This window comes from Nothobranchius furzeri, chromosome 13 (assembly GCF_043380555.1).
Source record: "Nothobranchius furzeri strain GRZ-AD chromosome 13, NfurGRZ-RIMD1, whole genome shotgun sequence".
In the NCBI taxonomy this organism is placed as follows: Eukaryota; Metazoa; Chordata; class Actinopteri; order Cyprinodontiformes; family Nothobranchiidae; genus Nothobranchius; species Nothobranchius furzeri.
Window position 1 is genome coordinate 59864563 of NC_091753.1, and position 20405 is coordinate 59884967.

At 47.2% G+C, this 20405-nt stretch overlaps 1 protein-coding gene across 6 annotated transcripts in view; it reads left to right on the top strand.

The window, feature by feature from the left end:
- Positions 1-59: 59 nt before the first annotated feature.
- mark4b (MAP/microtubule affinity-regulating kinase 4b) overlaps positions 60-20405 on the top strand; it is a 55765-nt gene continuing 35419 nt past the window's right edge. For 3 of the 6 annotated variants that reach the window (XM_054742281.2, XM_054742286.2, XM_054742285.2), the window contains exons 1-3: positions 61-998; positions 18292-18489; positions 19905-19958. In XM_054742281.2, the coding sequence (XP_054598256.1) occupies positions 951-998; positions 18292-18489; positions 19905-19958 (300 nt within the window). In that variant the 5' untranslated portion in view covers positions 61-950. Of the gene's footprint in view, positions 999-18291; positions 18490-19904; positions 19959-20405 lie in introns of all 6 variants that reach the window. The other 3 variants (XM_054742284.2, XM_070543716.1, XM_054742282.2) reach the window with 2 other exon arrangements.

Here is a 20405-nt window from a genome sequence, read left to right on the forward strand (position 1 = left end):
AGAAGATTCAGTGACTAAGCTAGGGATGACTGATTTTCTTCTGAGCACCTGAAGGCAGCACGAGCCAGAGGCTGTTCTCGCCGCGGACGCGCCTCCCTCCCCCACCGCCTGTCGCTGTTTCTCGGCAGCAGAAGAGGAAGGAAATTCCGTTTTCTGTCGTCGTCGTCGCCGCCGCTTCTGATACGGAGCACGGCTTTTATCTGCGTCGCCGGGGACATTTTTTCGTCGCCACAATGGCGGGAGCTAAGGGCGGCTTGGTCTGAGGAGAGAACCCGAGAGGTTGCCGCTTTCTTTGCTACCATCCGCGGTTGGCTATTGATTTATTTTCCGAGGCAGCGTCCGTCTGTCCACCGGCGCCCAGGAATGCCGTCTCAGTCTGTCTTTGGTTCTCTTTAGCGACGGTTCCTTCGTGAAAACCGACACTTTTGTCACCCAGAGATGCCACATTAGCTAGCTAACCGGAAATCAGAAACTCCCCTCGCCTGTGAGCTCAGCCCGCGGTGGTCTCCGGCAGAGCCCGCAGCTTCCTCTTTCATCCACGGAGCGTTTACCTGGCCGTCCTCACACCTGAACATGACGCGGCTGGAAGTAAACCGTTGATCATCAGCATTTTTCAACGATCCGAAATGATACGGTAGCATCTGGAGGAGGGTGGAAGGCTAAGGGCTTCGGGGTTTTGTTCCACGGAAGCCAGGTTGGATCAAAATGAGATGCTCGTAGCGAACCGGGTTGTGTTTGGGTCACTTTTCTGAGCTGGGTCTTCGTGCTGTTCTGTTCTCACGGACCGGGACAATGAGGATTGGCAGAGGCGCGGAGCTGCGGCGCCCCTCTCACTGAGCCCGGGCGTGTCCGAGCTTCTGATCGATCGTGTTTTTTATTCGGTTCCGAACAAACCCATCAGCTGACTGCTGTTCATCTGCCTGGACGGCGACGCGCACTCGGGGACAAACATGTCTGTACGCACGCCACTGCCTGGGAACGAGCGGAAGCCGGACCATGTAAGTACCATGAAAACACACAAGAGGTCCATCACCTCCAGCTGCAGGTTCGGGTAGCCATTAGCCTCTGATGCTCTCCAGGAAGCTGCTGCTAACGTCATCAGGCCCTGAGATCAGTCAAAGAGCAACACGGCGACAGACGCCATAATCTCCCCCTGGCTCGTTCGGGACGGTACAGCCTCGGTTCTGGTACCGGTGGGAGGGAGTTGAAATGGGAAGTAGAGGAATCAAGAGGCCCGTGTTGCAAAAACACTGCCAGACATTTTCACCCCAGCTGATCAATAATTAATCCATCTAATGCAAGGCCCCCCCCCCCAGGCCTGTGCACACCCACACCCCATCTCCATCCTCCCTGGTGTCTCCGAGCCTGAAGCAGCTGCTCAGTCCTGTACAGTCTGCTGTGTCAGCCTCGCCAGGTTGGTCCTGCTGCAGGCTGGCTGTGCAGCTGGACAGCTGTTGCGTGTTAACAGATTACAGTCACTTCTCACCATGTGTTGTTCTCATGTGCATTTACAGAAAGCCATTCTACCTTCATCTCCAGGGCACTTAGCTGCTCACTGAGCTGTACAGCCGGAGCTCTGTTCGGACTTCACCAGCCAGCCACTGGCCCACTTCCTCTGGTTTAATGAGGTTATATAAGAGAACACCATCACATTTGGGTGTTTTGATTTTCCTTTCTGTTGACATTGACTTTTTTTACTGCGGTGACATTTTGGAGACCCAAATAAAACGTTTTTAACCACAGATCGTTGAACAGAACCACCCAGGACGGATCCACCATCACGTGGTCCTGACTCGTGGCGTTTGACCTCGGCTAACCCTTTAGAAGACCCAGGGATGTTTCAGATGAGGCAGAACATGGGAGCCGTGTTATCACAGAGATGTTGTGGTTGGTTTGACCAGTTTGTATTTGCACACACTCAAATGTAAAGATTCAGTTAACTCCAGGCTGTTGCAGGAAGTGGTTTAAAGCCGGTGTTGTTAGTAGCTCTGTTTCCTTGCAGCAAAATGGTTGTGGGTTTGAATCCCGGCTGTGGCCTTTGTGGAGGTGGCATGTTCTCGTGCATTGGTGTGTTTTCTCCATAAACACGTGATTGTCCCTGTAGGTGTGAGTGGTTGTGTCTTTGTGATGTCCAGGGGGTCTCCCGCTGCTGGCGTTGGCCACCTCCATGTTTATCAAGGCGTCTCCTGATTTGGAGCTTCTGGTTTGTGAATCTAACCGATGAAGTGAAATGAAACTTGTGCGTTCTTTTGATGCTTTCACTACAGCGACGTTTCTTCTGCAGAACATTTATGTTGGTGGTCCAGGAAATAAAGGCCTCAGCTGTAAGCTGGACCTAAGAATGGGAGGTTTCCTCAGTCAAGCAGAAGAGACTTGTTAGTAATGTCGCCATGGCAACCGGGGTTCCTCCATAACACCCACTTCTTCCTCTCACCCGGCCCAGCCTCTGTCATGTCTGCATCTTTCACAGAAACGGTCTTGTGCTCTTCCTTCATTTGGCTTCAGGGGGAACGACTGAAAGTCGGTCGTAAAACAACGTGCGGTAGTCCAACGGGAACTCTTCAGTGCACGCTAACGTGTTCTGTAACAGCGGTTTGGCACAAGCCGGTGCCGCACGTGTAAGTAAATGTAAGTGACGAGCCATGGCTGGAGTTGATTGTGCGTGCTTGTCGTCGTGTTTAGACATGTTGGTGCAGCTCTGGCTGGTTGTGTGTGTGACGGAAAGCAAGTGTGTACTAGAGGCTCTGTTCTTTGATCTTTGTTCAGACGTCACCATCACACACACACTTTTCACTACTGGGTTATTTATTCAGTCACAACTCTTGTGACCTCTCTGTTCTCGTCCTCTTCCTCCCGTTGAGTGACTTTGATCCTTATTAGAAGCTCCTGTTCTGTACATTACCTGTGGCTCCCAGGTGTTGGACAGCTGCCGGCTCAGTAACGCTCCTCTCCAGGTACTCTGTTTCAGCAGGACGAGGTTTTGTGCTTCGCATCCAACAGCTGAATGTTGTTGGCTGAAACATTTTCTAGATCTTAGTCAACCCAGTGAGCGGTTAACTTCCATTCCCTGGTGTGGGAAACGACCTTCCCTTACTGGGATATGGTCATTACTGTTAAAGCAAATTTAACTCATTCTTTTCTTTACTCTATAAAAATATTCAAATGTTTCCAATAATTCAGCTAAATGGAGAATAACTGCAGACATTCCTTGCAGCATTGAGGTTTCTGAAACATCTCTCTACTCGTGGCATCACCTTCTCAGGTCTTGAAGACTGGAGTAGTCCTGAGTTGGTTCCCTCTAAAGCTTTTATTACATTTCCTTCTCCTACGGTTTCATCTCCTGTGACTTCTGGTGCTTTCTCTTGCTGCTTTTGTCAGCTGGGACGAACGAACTCGTCTCTGTGGTTTCAGACTCGTATCTTCATCTCTGGCAGTTCTCAGATGAGCGGTCCATCACCTTCACCGTACGAAGCCTTTCTGAGTCCGAGGACTCCAACCGCAGAAATCTTCATCAATAGAGATTTGTGATGAGGCCTGAAATGTTGTTTTCATTCAGTTTTAAACATCCAGAGACTCTAAAAAGAGTTAATTTCAGCTGTTGGGCTGCATGGTGGCGCAGTGGTTAGCACTGTTGCCTCGCAGCACGAAGGTTGCAGGTTCGAAACTCGGCTCGGCTGTGGCTTTTCTGCGTGGAGTTGCGTGTTCTCCCCATGCATGCGTGGGTTTCCTCCGGTTTCCCCCACAGATACAACACGCCCTAAAGGTTATAAACTGTGAGTCGCTGTGGATAAACGCGTCTGCTAAATAAATAAACATAAAGATAAAATTCTCCGTCTCTAGGAGATTCTGATTTGTGTTTATGATGAAAGCACAACTTTGCTTTTAACGTGCCGTCGCTGGCGAGTGCTGCGTGTGATAAAACATAATGTATGTGTGTTTGTTCTGAACTCTGGGAACAGGCTGTTTGGCTCTGGGCGAGTTACGAGCCTTTATGTGTGAGAGGAGAGGAAGCGGAGTGGGTGTAGTGCCTGCTTGTGTGCACATGCACAGCGGCGTTCCAGTCAGAGGACCAACATGTCTGCCTGTGAGCGACTGCAGGGCAGAGCAGGGCGACCCAAAGATTCATCCACATGTAGTCCAGACACGTTGCCCACAGACCTGGCAGCCATGTTTGGTTCTCTGTGGCATCCGTTTAACCTGGAAACGCATCAGATGCCATCAGAAACAGCTCTGGGCTTCTAATCATCTGGCCCGCTGAGGCCAGCTGAACCATGCATGATGCTATCAGGCCAGGCAGCCTGCCAGTAGATAACCTATATTTGTCACAAAGCCCCGCCGATGCTCTCTGTGCTGTAGGCTTGCTCTAGCTTACACCGGCTGAGGAGAGAAGGTTGCTGCAGTCGCCCAGAGGTCATAAAGTGGGACAGTTGTAGGCAAACATCTAGTTTAATGTCCTGGAGCTGATGGAGTTGGCCTCCCTGGTTGTCCTTGGAGCCGGGAGCTGTGGGAGCTGTGGGAGCTGTGGGAGCTGTGGGAGCATGGAGCTGATTCAGCTGTAAAAGCACCAGAACGTGGATCTGGACTGGAGCTGCCAGCCTGTGGAAAATGAGCTTAAGGGCTTACCGGGCCTTCCTGTAAAGGGTTGCTCAAGAGCATGCTGGCAGTAAAATCAAAAAGAAAAACTTTCTCTTCCAACTCAGATTAGCTCTACGAATGTCTGGGTCGTTCTCTGAAATGTTATTTAGGCTCAGCCTGAATCCTGATTCGCCCGGTGGCGTCTGAACTGGGCGTGGCTTAGGCAGCCAGAATCCATCAGATTTACGTCTCAAAGGCAGCGGGCTGCAACGTTTACCTGGAATATAAGGGTCCTGTCCTGTATGATGTGCGTTACACACAGGTGACTCTGTGATCATGAGCCCTTTCTCCATCTTTTAACTCAATTCAAGTTTATCTCTAAAGCTCCAAGTCAGGACCAGAGTCGTCTCAAGGACCTGCTCACAGTACACATCCCAACACAGGTCGGGTCATTAAGCCAATCAGTAACAAGTTTCTATATAAGGAACCCAGCAGGGTGCATCGAGTCACTGACTCGTGTCAGAGTCTTTGCAGCAATCCTCATACTAAGCAAGCATGCAGCGACAGTGGAGAGGAAGTAGTGTTTCTGTGGCTACATTGTGTGTGTGTGTGTGTGTGTGTGTGTGTGTGTGTGTGTGTGTGTGTGTGTGTGTGTGTGTGTGTGTGTGTGTGTGTGTGTGTGTGTGTGTGTGTGTGTGTGTGTGTGTGTGTGTGTGTGTGTGTGTGTGTGTGTGTGTGTGTGTGAGAGAGAGAGCGTGAATCAGCGTATCCCAGACCAGCTGGGTGGGTTCAAGCGGCCTACGACCTTTGAAGTCGGTTTCACTCGTCGGCCTGATTGAGGCGCCTTTGCCTGGCAGCAGGAGCTCTCACCACCGGTGTGTAGATCCTGCTCACTGGTGGTGGTGACGAATCCAACATCACTGAATTCTGCCAGATTATTATTGTAATCCCAGACTTCACATCTAAGACACCTAATTAGACTCTTGATAAGATCACGTTTTATTAGTTTGGTTATTGTCTCGGCTGATTCTACCTCGCATAATCAATTACCTTCCGTTGTTGGGTACAGTCACTCATTAGTCACTCATTAGTTGTAGAAATGCTATTTTTGCTTTGTATCACATCACTGGTGAATGTTGGTTCCCGGCCACCCAGAGCACCTCTTCCAGTCAATCAGGTTTTAAAGGTTCAACAATATTAATGATTCATATTTTTATGGAACATTACACTTTGTTGACAGTTTATTGTGACCACTTACAAAACACTCTATCACCTAAATATATCCATAATAAACTATGATCAGTGAAATGTAATGTTCAGTAGCAGCTACTGGAAATGCTAATAACGTTTAATCTCTACTGCTAAAATGCCTGCTATGGCACCTGAGCTGTTTTCTAGGACAGGTGTGATTTATAAAGCAGAAACTGCTGCAGCTGTGCGGGAGTAGTGTGGGGATGGAGGTGCACGTCACTCAGAGGTAGGGCTGGGCGATACACCCTCAAATCAACTTCTACCGATAAACGAACGTTAGCTACCTGCAGCGCTGCAGTTAGAGGGGGCGGTGCTAGGGTCGGTCAAGGAGAAGTCTGTTCTTACAATAATCTTTCAACAACCGCTCGGCAACTTTTGGATTTGGTTGCTGCTCTCGGCCGCGACCGCTGCTTGATGCCAGTCATCCTCTGTTACCTGTCTTTTCCTTCTTGTTGCAGAGTGAACTGGGTGGAGTCATGTGGCCACACCCCATCCAGTTGGTAGCACAGCATTGTAATGGGGCTGGGCGATATGGCAAAAGTAGAATATCACGATTTTTCCAATATTTTATCACGATTTTTCCAATATTTTATCACGATTTCGATTTTATCACGATTTTTTATCCATGAATAGCATAACTTCAATTGCGTATTAAAGAAGAGAAACATTGAATAAACAAACATTTATTCATATTAGGGATAATCAGCACAGTGCTAACACACTTATATTTTAAACTCACACCAGAGATGATAAAAGCCCTGAGAGAAACAATTACAAAAATCAGTTTTTCTCGTTTTTCAAGTAACTTAACATAAATTAAAATCGTAAACATATTTAAAGTGCAAACATGTCAACTGCAAACGTATTGTGCAAACATTCACTTGTTCAAAATACTATGTAGCTCCCAGTTGCTCATGTAGTGGATAGTTAAGCTCAAATACGGCTCTGATGTGCGGCTGGACCAGAGATCGCTTGTGGTAGCAAAAAACTGCACATTCTGAATATTTTCTGCAACTCTCACTTTGCATTCAGCGTGCATGCGTGGAACGGCGGTGTTCGAAAAATACTTGCGGCTGGAAAACTCGTAGCGCGGATCCAATGTTTTTATCATGTTCTTAAATCCCGCTCCTACTGTTCACACGGGACACAAATCTTTAACCAAGTGGTACGTCACTGCATCGGTCACGCTGTTCCATCGTCTGCTGTCTCTGTCGTAGGGAGTGAGTTTTGTGTGTTTGTTAGCGTTTGCTGCCTGGAAGAAGCACTAGCTGCTGCTGCTGCTGCTGCTGCAGGCTTTTTAGCTTTAGCTGCCAGCTGGCTCTCGCTGCATTGTTTGGGATGCCTTCTTTTCAAGTGATTAAACAAGTTTGTGGTGTTGCCATCACTTGCCTTGACGCTCTCCTTGTAATTGACGTTTCGCTGCTCTTTGTCATCTGGTGAAAAACCGAACCAGTTCCATATAACGGACCGAAAACCTCGCTGTCGCTCTCAGCCGCGGCCGACGCCATGTTTGTTCACACACAGGTGGAAACAAGCGGGGCACTAATATATTACTATGACTCACTCTGATTGGTTAGGGGTCAAACAAAGGCGTGTCATTCGCCTGAGGTAAGTTCCCTTTTCATTCAGAGGCAGAAATTCAACAGCAGAGCTGTGAATCGTGATAAAACGGTCTCTCAAAACTGACCGACCGTCAGATGTGTAGATCGTAAAACGGTCTAAAATCGTCACATCGCCCAGCCCTACGTTGTAATGGCACGTGGACATTGGCAACCTACACACACCGCTTCATTGTTCTTTAAACACTTAATAGACATGGACCAAATAACATCGTAATAGACCAGTGCTGGGCAATAAATCGAAAATTTGTCGTTATCGAAATTTCTGACTCTTATAGAGAAAATTTTTCCATGTCAATATAATGGATAATAAAAAAAATGAAAAGATGTGTGTATGTTGGTAACGTTCATGTCTCTTTAAGGAGCTGAAGCACCTTGAGTCATTCACTAAGAGATATGGGAGTAAAGTTAGAGAATGAGGGAGGTTCTGGTGGTACATCAGGACAGCCAGATCCTGGTTGCACAAGACCATCCCTAATGCCCCGGACTTTGTGAAGAAAGAAGGTCTGGAGCTCAGCACACAACGACACAGAGGGATCAACACTACCAGGTTCAGTTATGGACAAGATGGAGTTGACAGTGCTGTAAAGTTTATGCTGATCACCCTGGTGTTGAGAGATTATGCATGCGAAGTATTTGTTCCTGACAGATCTAACACTTCTCTGATACGGGTCAAGGGCGTCCATCAGAAGCTGCTGTGACATCAGTAGCTTGTCCTTTTTCCACCTTCTTTCCAGCGCCCTACAGCGCCGCCTGAGGCGTTCAGCCAAGGATCAGAGGTGGTTCTCTTCCGTTTAAGTTTAAGGGGAGCGACTGAGTCCAGGGCACCAGAACAAGTCAAATTAAAAGAATTTAAAAGCCATCCACATCCGTGGTGATCCCAGATGAGGAAGGATTGGATAATTCAACCTCCAGGATGGACAGTAGTGAGGCAGTCGTGGAGGGAGAGATGTGCCTTGAGTAGCGAGAAGCCTGCCTTCTCACCAAAGGCAACATGGCAGAGATGTTAAAAACAACTGAGAAATGATCTGAGAAGCAGACAGGGTGATCAACCAAGTCCTGCACCTTCAGTCCAAATGATAAAACTAAATCCAGTGTGTGAGAGTGATCATGAGTGGGAACATTGACCAGTTGCTGGAGGCCAAATGAAACCGGAACATCTGAGAAATCTCTCACCAGAGGATTCGACGGACAACAAACGTGAATATTAAAATCACCAAGGATGACACCTTGGTCGTACCTGGGGAGATATTCAGCTAAAAGGTCAGAGAAGTCCCTAATAAAAGCAGAGTTATATTTTGGTGGTCGGTAACGTAGAATAAAAAGAATTGGAGGGGAGGGACTGAGCTCAAAAACAGAGACCTCGAAGCTGGTGGGGGGTGATGAGCCCGGGAGGCGCTTGAGGGGGAGGGAGGATGACAACATAGTCAATAGGCCCCCACCTCGACCCGACAGTCTGGGCTCATTCACAACAGAACAATCTGACGGACAAAGTTCAGCAAGTGTCGCTGACTCACCCGGTGGGACCCACGCCTCCGTCATGCAGAACAAAGTTAATCCATTATCGATAAAAAATCCTTTAAAAGCACTTTTTATTCCCCGGCGAACGAACATTTAGTAGAGCCATCCTGAGGGAAGACGAGGACGTTGAGGACAAACAAGGGCGAGGACGCTCTTCGCCAGATTCCTCCAGTTCACCCCGCCAATACGACGCCTCCGTTTGGATCCCCAGCTGACAGGATCGCTGTCGTGCCTGTGGAGAATCTGGATGTTGTGTTCTGAGGAATCATCAGGGAACCAGACCCAAACCCGAGAAGAAACGTTGCCACGGACCAGCACATCCGGGAAGCTCGGAGCTGGACATGAGCGCCACTACGCCTGCCGCGTCGTCGCCGCTCCCACCGCGGCCCCACCAGGCCGCAGGCGGAGGAGAGGAGGAAGGGCGGAACTCCATCAAACAGGTTCCCAAACGACTGCTTGAATGAGGCATAGTGAAGCTGGAGAGACTCGAACCTCTGCCGGAGATCCAGAAGAGTAGCTCGGTCCTAGGTGAGGGTGGGACAGGAATCAGCCACTGGGAGACTCAAAAACTGATAAAAGTACAAAAAGCACAAACAGTAAACCAGACAGCAAGCCACAACAGACAGCGCCATCTTGTCATCTTGTCTTACAGTATACTTCATAGTTTTGAAACCTTAATTCTTGGTTTCTGGTGGTTGAAGGTTACAATCATACCTTACTGCCTCTGTGTATATACGTGTACCTTTACTATTTTTATTCTTATTATTGTTATTGTAATATTATCTAAGTGAATTTACCCGCTGTAGGATCAATGAAGTATTTTATTCTTTTCTACCTCCACTCAGAGTAAAGAAGACATGAGAGCCTGCTCGTTAAATAAAGTGTTTTATATATTTTCATAGAGTCTAAAACTAAAACCAAGCTTTAGTTTTAGGACCAACTCAGTGTGCTTTGGGTAAACCCATCATTTAATGATTACTAAATCCTAGTGGAGCTGTTCTAGTTCTGCTTACGTTGTTTTTCTGACTGCCGTTAAGTAACTTTCTGTAGGTGGTTAACGGCTGCTGAGCAGGTGGCGCTCAGGGGATCAGGCTACCACGACACCGTTCATAGTGTTAATCTCTCTTTAACAGTCTTACACACACACACACACACACACACACACACACACACACACACACACACACACACACACACCTTCAGACAAACGTATCAGATACCTGCAGTCACCAAACAGAACAGCAGATGAGCATAGAAGACACTTGGTGGCTATAGTTGGAGCACACAGCCAGTCTGTTGTGCTCATTGTGTCGGCGTGAGCCTCTCAGGTGTTCACTTTCTCCGGCAGCTCTGAGCAGCTGCAGTTTAACCCACGCAAAGGAAATACGACCCTTTTTCCTATTTATGGACGCACTGCCCGTGGATTAAACACACACACACACACACGCACACACGCACACGCACACACACACACACGCATATACATACTCTACTCTCCACCTCCCTCTACTCCCCCACTTGTCCAGATTTAGGCTAACATCAGATTTTAACCATAGGCCCTATCAAATAAAAATGTTTTAAGCCTAGTCTTAAAAGTAGACAAAGGTCTGCCTCATGGACTAAAGCTGGTTCCACAGGAGAGGAGCCTGATAACTAAAAGATCTGCCTCCCATCCTAATTTTAGATATTCTGGGAACCACCAGTAGACCTGCAGTCTGAGAGCGAAGTGCTCGGTTAGGAACGTATGGAACAATCAGATCACTGATGTATGATGGAGCTTGATTATTAAGAGCTTTATATGTGAGAAGAAGGATCTTAAAATCTATTCTGAATTTAACAGGCAGTAAAAATATAACTTCTAATTGTTCATTTTCTCTGTAGAAGTATTTCCGTAATGGTGAATCCTGGTTTATTCTCATGTTTTATCTCTGCTGGCTAATGATGCATCCTGGAGTTTGCTTGTAAAAACTCAACAGAGTTTTGCTTCACCAGCTGATCAGCCTTCATCTCACCAGTAACACACCGTCGGCCTCACAGCGCCTGCTAGGAAGTGGATCTCTGCGTGTTTCAGCACATGTGACACGTCTCCTTCTGGGACAAGAAATGACGTGAGAAGTTTTTATGACTTCCTTCTGCTCTTGCCACGCGCTCGGAGAATCTGAACTGTTGAAAGAGGATTGAACCTAGCTGAGGTTTACAGGAAGCATCTGCTTTGGGGTTAAACCAGTCCATCAGGACTGACATGAACTGACTTTAATAGTGAAGATCAAGCACAGACAGGGAAAACATACTTTTCCAGCCAGATTATTTGATTGTTCAAGTTTTTACAGATTAGATTTGGATTGAGCAGCCACTGGATGTCCCGCTGGGCATCTGTTAACAACGTTTGATGTCTTAATATGAAACTGTCCCTGCTGTCTTCACTTCCCCATCGGTGCATGCTCTGCTGTATGCAGCTTATGACAATACCTTAGTGGGCACGCTCTGTTGTTCAGAAACTTGTGGACATCTGCCTTTCCTGACTCTTTTAGTTTAAAGTCCCAGGACCAGGGTGCAGATGCAATGTGAAGGGCTTCCTCTGGGTCAGTCGTTCACATCACTTATAAGCAAGGAGAAACTTCCTAGGTTCTAGGTGAGGGATCAGGCGAAGTGCAGACCACTTTTGATGAACAGTACAAATGGAAGCGGTGTTCCCTAACCTGGAAGCGGGTCACCGGGCCCCTCCTCTGGAGGTGGGGCACGTTGGTGAGCGCCTTGCTGCCAGGGAGCTCACAGAGGAAGCATGGAGGGAAAAAGAGCGTGAGATCGATAGGTGGATTGGTGCTGCGTCTGCAGTGATGCGGGCGGTGTACTGGTCTGTCGTGGTGAAGAGAGAGCTGAGTCAGAAGGAGAAGCTCTCGATTTACCGGTGGATCTACGTTCCTACCCTCACCTATGGTCATGAGCTTTGGGTAGTGACCGAAAGAACGAGATCACAGATACAAGCGGCCGAAATGAGTTTTCTCTGCAGGGTGGCTGGGCTCTCCCTTAGAGATAGGGTGAGAAGCTCGGTCATCTGGGAGGGGCTCGGAGCAGACCCGCTGCTCCTCCACATGGAGAGGAGCCAGTTGAGGTGGCTCGGGCATCTGGTCAGGATGCCTCCTGGTCGCCTACCTGGTGAGGTTTTCCAGGCACGTCCAACCAGGAGGAGACCTAAAGAATGACCCAGGACACGGTGGAGGGACTATGTCTCTCACCTGGCCAGGGAACACCTTGGGATTCCCCGGAGGAGCTGGCCCAAGTGGCTGGGGAGAGGAAAGTCTGGGCCTCTCTTAGGCTGCTGCCCCGCGACCCGACTCCGGATGAGTGGTTGAAAATAGGTGTATGGATGTCCATCCTTCACTTGTCTCTTAACCTTCTAGACATTCAAGAGCAGCAAGACAATTAAAATTCAGGATATCGTCCTACAATCTGATTTCTCTCTTCACAAGGTCACCGTGCAGGTGTTTGTTGAATATGCAAATCAGTGCAACACCTGCCCCCCTCATCCAACCACACACGTACCTATCCCTGCACCATCCATCCATCATGAGCACCTAATGTCACATTGCATCTACGGTGATGAGAGGGGAGGGTTCCAGCTACACACACACCCTCGGCTCTGACTGCAGAAACTGTGTGGTGGTCCGAGAGAAACGGTGAATCGACACCTCTCTCTCCCAGTGGGGAGCGGTGGGTTAGAGGACAACATTACCCCACATTTTTGAGAGTTTGCTAAAATTGAAATGAGCAGCCAGAGACAAAAGCGAGGGTGTGTCTAGACGGGATAGAGAACAGAGAGAGGGAGGCTGAAAACTGATTTATCTGGGGGATGGGGCAAGCGAGGAGAAAGAAAGGAAGGAGTGAATAAATGGGGGGAGGGGGAGGAGGAGGTGAAAATTAATGTGGCTGAACAATGAGGACCCCAAACAAAGCTGGTGTGTGTCTAGTCTTATTAATGCCCTACACACACACACACACACACACACACTGCTGTTCAGTTGATTTATTTATACATAAAATACATATATGTATATATACTCTACCAGTCAAAAGTTTAGAATGTTCCAATTTTTCCAGTTTTGAATTGGACATGATGCAGTTTAATGTCACATTGCACTCTGGAACGACAGCATGGTACAAATAAGCAGTCGGAGTTAAAAGAAATCATGGAGTCCATTTATAGACCAAAATGTGTTCTAAACGTTTGACTCATCACAGTCGCCACCTTTAGAAGAAGAAAATATCATTTCTGTAAGCGCCTCTCAAGATAAAAATCACGAGGCGCTTCACTAAAACAAAAAATGTAAATATATAACCGAAGCCGAGCCCAGGCGTTCTGAACCACCTGTAGACGGTTCAGGGAGGTTCTGCTCAGACACGTGAAAAGAGAGTTACAGTAGTCTAAGCGTGAGGAGATGAAGGTGTGGAGAACTGTCTCAAGTTCAGAGCGGGACAGAATGGGACTCAGCTTAGCAACGTTCCTGAGATGGAAGAAGGAAGAGCCAACAAGAGAACTGACATGAGAATCCAGGGTGAGAGCTGGGTCAAAGGTCACGCCAAGATTCCTGAGATGGAAGAAGGAAGAGTGTCACGGCCTTTAAACTTCCAAAAAAACGATTTCCAACTAAAGGCCGTTGGTGGGAACGGGTGATTTCCTTTAAGCACGCACTTTTAGACTTGAGTTCTTGCAAATTTTATAAATGGTTTATTCTTCCAAAAAATAGTTAAAAATTCATTCAAAATGTTCTACTTTTGATCAAACGAAAATTAACCTTAAATTAAATGATCCGGTCTAAAAAATGGTCCAAAAATCATTTAACCAAATCCTCCCATCTCCCCGGACCCTTGGCAAACCAACGTCTTCCACACGCCTCCCCATGTGCTGCTAATCAGCTTAATGACTAAGGCGTGTCCAAAAAGTTCACAACTACATCACTTTACCAAAAAATTCAAAATTAACTAATTTAAATTGCAAACTTAACTTATTATGAAGGGAATGATAAAGAAATGTGTAACTAACAGATTCATGCTACTTTACTGAAATGGCCACCACAGAAGAGCGAACAAGAGAACTGACGTGAGAATCCAGGGTGAGAGCAGATACAACAGCTGAACACACTCGTGACATTCGTTCTACAACAGAAATCAAATATTCTTCTGAAAGTTCTTCCATATCTGCTGCAGAAGTTCCCATGAATGTGTGGCACTTGTTGGTTGCTTTGCTTTCACTCTTCTGTCCAGTTCATCCCAAACCAGCTCCATGGGGTTTGTCTGGAGACTGTGCTGGCCACTCCATCTTGTCCTTTGTTCCTGAGGTAGTTCTGCCATAGCTTGGGTTTATGTTGAGGGTCACTATCTTGCTGTTGGATGAACCCCTGACCCACTAGGCCCATACCAGAGGGTACTACATGGCGCTGGAGAATGCTGTGGTAGCCGTTTTGGTTCAGGTGCCTCTCCGTCTGTACAAGCCACCGAACCTGGATCCAGAAAAACATCCCCAGACCATGACACTTCCTCCTCCATGTTTGACAGTGGACGCCACACTGTGAACCATCCTTTCACCTACTCGACGGCGTGCAAAGATCCTGCGTGATGAACCCAGGGTTTCAAATTTGGATTCATCAGTCCATAATACCTTCTTCCAGTCTTCAGTAGACCAGTGGCGGTGTTTCTTGGCCCAGGCAAGCCTATTTCTCTTATTCTGACATCTTAGCAGCGGCTTTCTTGCTGCAACTCGTCCTGCCAAAGCTGCAGCTCCAAGTCTTCTCTTCACAGTTGAAACTGAGACTTGCTTACTACGACCACTATTAAGCTGTGCTTGAAGCTGTTGTCCTGTGAGCCGCCTGTCAGCTGTTAACTCTCAGAAACTTGTCCTCTGATGCGGTCGTGGTGTTGGGTCTGCCAAACCTCTTCCTGTCCGTTTGCCCCAGAGTGCCTTTTGATGGTGAAGGAAACTGTTCTCACCGACACCTTTCTCTGTAGGAACGACCTACATTTAAGTGTTTTGACGGTCTGTCTGTCTTTCATTGTTAATGGCCTTTTTCTCACGGTTCATGTAGCAACACACCATTATCTGCAGTACGATACTGTTCAACCGATGCTCGAGGTTATGGTACCACCGTGTGTTCCAACACTGCTTTTATGCAGACAGAGGGGATCGTTAGTAATCCAGAAAAGTTGGAACACCTGTGGGAATTAGTAGCACCGCTTTCAAGGCTCGATCAACCTTCATTGCTGCAGAACAGCCGTGTTCCCTAAAAAGACCTTTTAGTATCATTCAGAAGTGTACATTATTTTTCGTGTGTGAGTGAGTGAGTGAGTGAGTGAGTGAGTGAGTGAGTGAGTGAGAGAGAATTTCCAACATTCCCCGGTGTTCTACGGACTGATGTTCCTCTCTGTTGGATGGTTCTGGTTCTGCTCAGTGAAAGCAGATGGACCGATTAGACGGGACTGTGCTGGTGAATCGACTCGAGGCCTTTCTGGTGATTAAACCTCGAGGATTAACCTAAGCCACATGAAGGTGAATTGTAAATCTGAGTAATGTTTGGTTTAAACCAGAGGCTTGCCGACAGCACCAGGAAGTAGGAGGAGATGGACGTCATCCAGCCACATGTGTTCCCGTGTCACTGACCTCATCTTAGACTGAATGTGAGGAATGAAGATCATGAGGCTTACTGTATGACGGTTATTCTGACGTTTCCGCTTTGGGCGTCAGGTGCTTGACTACAGTCCCATTACTACAGAACCACGGTGGAAGAGCTGGTTCCCTCTGTAAATGTTCTTTGTTCACTTAAAGCCAGATCATCATCATCATCATCATCATTCGCTGTGAATCTGGGAATCGATGATCAAGAAAAGGCGTCAACTAATATTTAGGGATGCACCCATATGAAATTTTGGGCCGATATTCGTTATTAATCTCTCCGTTATGGCAGATGATCAATATTTGCAGATACTGATACACACACACACACACACACACACACACACACACACATATGCTGACATTTATGCTTCTAAAATCAGTAGATTATGTATAGACTGAAAGTTATTTAAGTTTCTGAGATGATGTAGTCTGGCCAGCCATGCCCCCAGCTTCCTTATGGGAAACCAGAGCCTGGTAACGCTCCCATTCCCATGCGGGCGTTGTACCGGTCTGTCGTGGTGAAGAGAGAGCTGAGTCAGAAGGCGAAGCTCGCGATTTACCGGTGGATCTACGTTCCTACCCTCACCTATGGTCATTGGGTAGTGACTGAAAGAACGAGATCACGGATACAAGCGGCCGAAATGAGTTTTCTCTGCAGAGTGGCTGGGCTCTCCCTTAGAGATAGGGTGAGAAGCTCGGTCATCCGGGAGGGGCTCGGAGTAGACCCGCTGCTCCTCCACATCGAGAGGAGCCAGTTGAGGTGGCTCAGGCATCTGGTCAGGATGCCTCCTGGACGCCTCCCTGGTAGAGCCCTACACTGAAGCCCTAGGCCCTCGGGCCGGGCTTCGGGCCAACGACTGTGTAATTACCTCGGACACGGGCCGGGCGCCTTTATTTTTAATCAAATTCATAAAAAAAAATTGAAACACAAATGCAGCAGTAGAGCCCTGCGCCGGACAGTTTTCTTCATCCCGCTCCTGCCCGCTCCCGCTGAATTTCTGACCATTACCGCCTGCAACTGCAACGTGTGTGTTACACTCCCGCCCGCACCCGCTGTGTGCATGTCTACTCCCGCCCGCACCCGCTGTGTGCATGTCTACTCCCACCCGCACCTGCAGCGTGCATGTCTACTCCCGCCCGCACCTGCAGCGTGCATGTCTACTCCCGCCCGCACCCGCAAAACTCGGAGAAATTATTACCTCACGATAAAAGAGATGTATTGAGTTTGCGTCCTCTCTGGTCCTGGAGAAAACATGTCACAACCCGCGGCTCTTCCATCCATCTGATGCGGCTCTCTGTGCTTGTAAAATAATGAATGGATATTTAAATAAAATGCTTTATATTTTACTGAATTAATTTTACATCTGTATGCCAATTCTAAATGTAAAGATTGTCTGCGTAAACCTGAACAGGTCCAACCCGGTCTTACTGTGAGACCGGGTTGACGGGTCACGCTTGTGCGTAATCATAGGCGCTTCCTGAGCTGAAGAGATTCTGGGATTCTCCTCAGACGGCTCCTGGATGTGTCGCCACATTGGAGACAGGAACAAGCACTATTCAGCCAAAGTTTCATCATCAGGGAACATTTTCTAAGTGACAAGTCTCTCTGAGAGACAGGGTTTGGAAAACACTCGCTTCAGTGGGAGGAAGCTTCCCGCATGCGCTCTGGTTCTGCGACGCGCTCCAAGCCCCTCTCCACAACTTCAGCTCGCTGTGCACATATGCGCTGAGCAGCTCAGATGTTCAGATGGGAATCTTTTCTTGAGTGATTTAGCTACATCTGCGATGTGCGTAACGAATAAAGTGTCAGTTCGTCTGCATGCGTCGGGGTAATTCTTTCTATTCTTTCTCCGTCAAAATAAACGGTCGAATACGGGAACTGTCCGGTCAACACAAGCCCTGCTTTAACTGTTCTGTTTTCTTGTGAAAATTGTTGGAAAGAGATCAAATTAAACTTGATTACCACCAGAGCCAGGCGCCGTCATCTCCGTGACGGTAAACAAGGGAAAAACAAATTGATCGGATCCCGCACGTCTTTTAACACATTGGTCGGGATTGACGTACTTTGTTTTCATTTAGTTGGTTAAAAAAAAGTCGGGCTCAGGCTCGGGTCAGGCTGGGGCTCCACCCCCTCGGGCCGGACACGGGCTCAGATTTTCGGCCCGTGCGGGGCTCTACTCCCTGGTGAGGTTTTCCGGGCACGTCCAACCGGGAGGAGACCTAAAGGAGACCCAGGACACGCTGGAGGGACTATGTCTCTTGGCTGGAAACGCCTTGGGATTCCCCCGGAGGAGCTGGCCCAAGCTGCTGGGGAGAGGGAAGTCTGGGCCTCTCTTAGGCTGCTGCCCCCGCGACCCGACTCCAGATAAACGGTCGAAGATGGATGGAATATCAGCCCCATTTTACTTATCAGACCAATACCGTTTTCATTTTCTTTTGTTCTTTGTTAAACACGGAGTGATGAGGTTTGTTGTTTCCACGTTCACCGCCACCTTCGTAACGATCTGTTTCTTTTGTTCTATATTTTATGTATAAAGTTTCATTTCGCTTTAACCATCGGTGTGCTGTACATATGGAAAACCCTTTTCCAATAAAAACGTGTACATTTTTTGAAATGCTTGTTTTCCACATCTTCATGAGTTTTCCGTTTCTCCCCAGCACGCCTCCCTGTCGGCCAGCCGCTCAGACAAAGGTACGGGCTGGTCGAGTCGCTCCATCGGTGCCCGATGTCGAAACTCCATCGCCTTGTGTTCGGATGAGCAGCCACACATCGGGAACTACAGACTACTCAAAACCATCGGCAAAGGGAATTTTGCCAAAGTCAAGTTGGCGCGGCACATCTTGACCGGCAGAGAGGTACGATAAAGGAAAACGGGCTAGAGATAACTCAACTTTCCTTTTGTTTCATAAAGTTGTCAGGAGTGAAAGTTCACGAGTTAAGAGAAGACCGGAATAACTTCTGGGATTTGGGAATCATAACGGAGGAGAACCCTGGAGCTGATGTGTGGGTTAACACAGCAGCCTTTCTTCTCTTAAGTCTCCTGAGCAACAATAGTGCAAGTCATGTGTTGGTCATGTGGAAGGAAGCTGCACTGTTGATCCATACATCCAGTTCCAGTGTTTCCCCTAGGAATCCTTCCAGCTGTGGTGGGGGGGGGGGGGGGATTATGACACGTCTCACCTTTATGTTGTTATTGTTTTATTTGATGCTCCATCCTCTGACCTGCACAAACTCAGGAATCTGTTTCCTAGCTTCACTGTTCTGGTGCTGAAAACATCACTAATGCGGATCAAAGGAGACACACAGATGAATGCACCTCATTTATTATTTAGAAATCAGTGGGCGTGGTTTACATCAATACATTATTTTAAATCTGAAATTGATATGGAATGATCAGAAGTTGCTTATTTATAAACTATTGTTTATCTGAAAACTGTTTACAGAGCAGCCTCAGAACTGAGATTCAATGTTTTTGATCACAATAGTAAAGAAACTATTACAGAACAAGTGTTTCAATAAAATCAGATCATTAATATTTAAGTGCATGGATTAATACATCTGAACTCATGCAGTAGGAACTAGGAAATATGAAATACTAGAACCATTTTATTTTAATTTGATTAAACTGATTTCTTCCTAACGTTGTTGGCATTTTTCCCCACACACACAGTTACACACAACAGTGTGTGTGTGTGTGTGTGTGTGTGTGTGTGTGTGTGTGTGTGTGTGTGTGTGTGTGTGTGTGTGTGTGTGTGAGAGAGTGTGTGAGAGAGTGTGTGAGTGTGAGTGTGTGAGAGAATATAATATAAAAAAAACCCGGCCGGAGCGGAGGCAGTGACCGACGCATGCACGAGCCGTTTTCAGCTCTGTCTTGTCAAAAACATGAAAAAAGTAACTTTAAATATTCAACTGAAGAAGAGGCGAGCTGAAGAAACGTGAGCAACAGTGAAGCAAGCACAGAAAGATCCATTACTGTGCATGTGTGTGTGTGTGGGGCGGTGCTTGGGCCGGAATGAGCTTTCGACTGCAGTTTTGTGTGTTGGGAGGGGCGGGCGCTCCATGTGACTGGCCAATCACAGAGCGTGAAGGCAGTCAGTTACCCAATGAGGGTTTTTCTTCTACACGATTACAAATGTTAACTATTGTAATGAAGTTCACACTCAAAACAAAATGGTGTTAAAATTAATAGATTAATCTTTTTATAAACTGGAACAACTGCTATAAAACCGTTAAATAAGCAGGTTTTTTGTTTCCTGTCGTTTTCTCTCAGGTTGCAATAAAGATCATCGATAAAACACAACTTAACCCCACCAGCCTACAGAAGGTGAGTGGTACGTCGTCATGCTGGGATCCACCTTTCTCTCGTTTTGCTTCATTATCTGTAAACTATGATACTTTCTGTTCCTACAGGTGTGGTATAAATGTATGTACCTGTACAGGTGTGGTATAAATGTATGTACCTGTACAGGTGTGGTATAAATGTATGTACCTGTACAGGTGTGGTATAGATGTATGTACCTGTACAGGTGTGGTATAAATGTATGTACCTGTACAGGTGTGGTATAGATGTATGTACCTGTACAGGTGTGGTATAGATGTATGTACCTGTACAGGTGTGTTATAAATGTATGTACCTGTACAGGTGTGGTATAGATGTATGTACCTGTACAGGTGTGGTATAGATGTATGTACCTGTACAGGTGTGGTATAGATGTATGTACCTGTACAGGTGTGGTATAGATGTATGTACCTGTACAGGTGTGGTATAGAT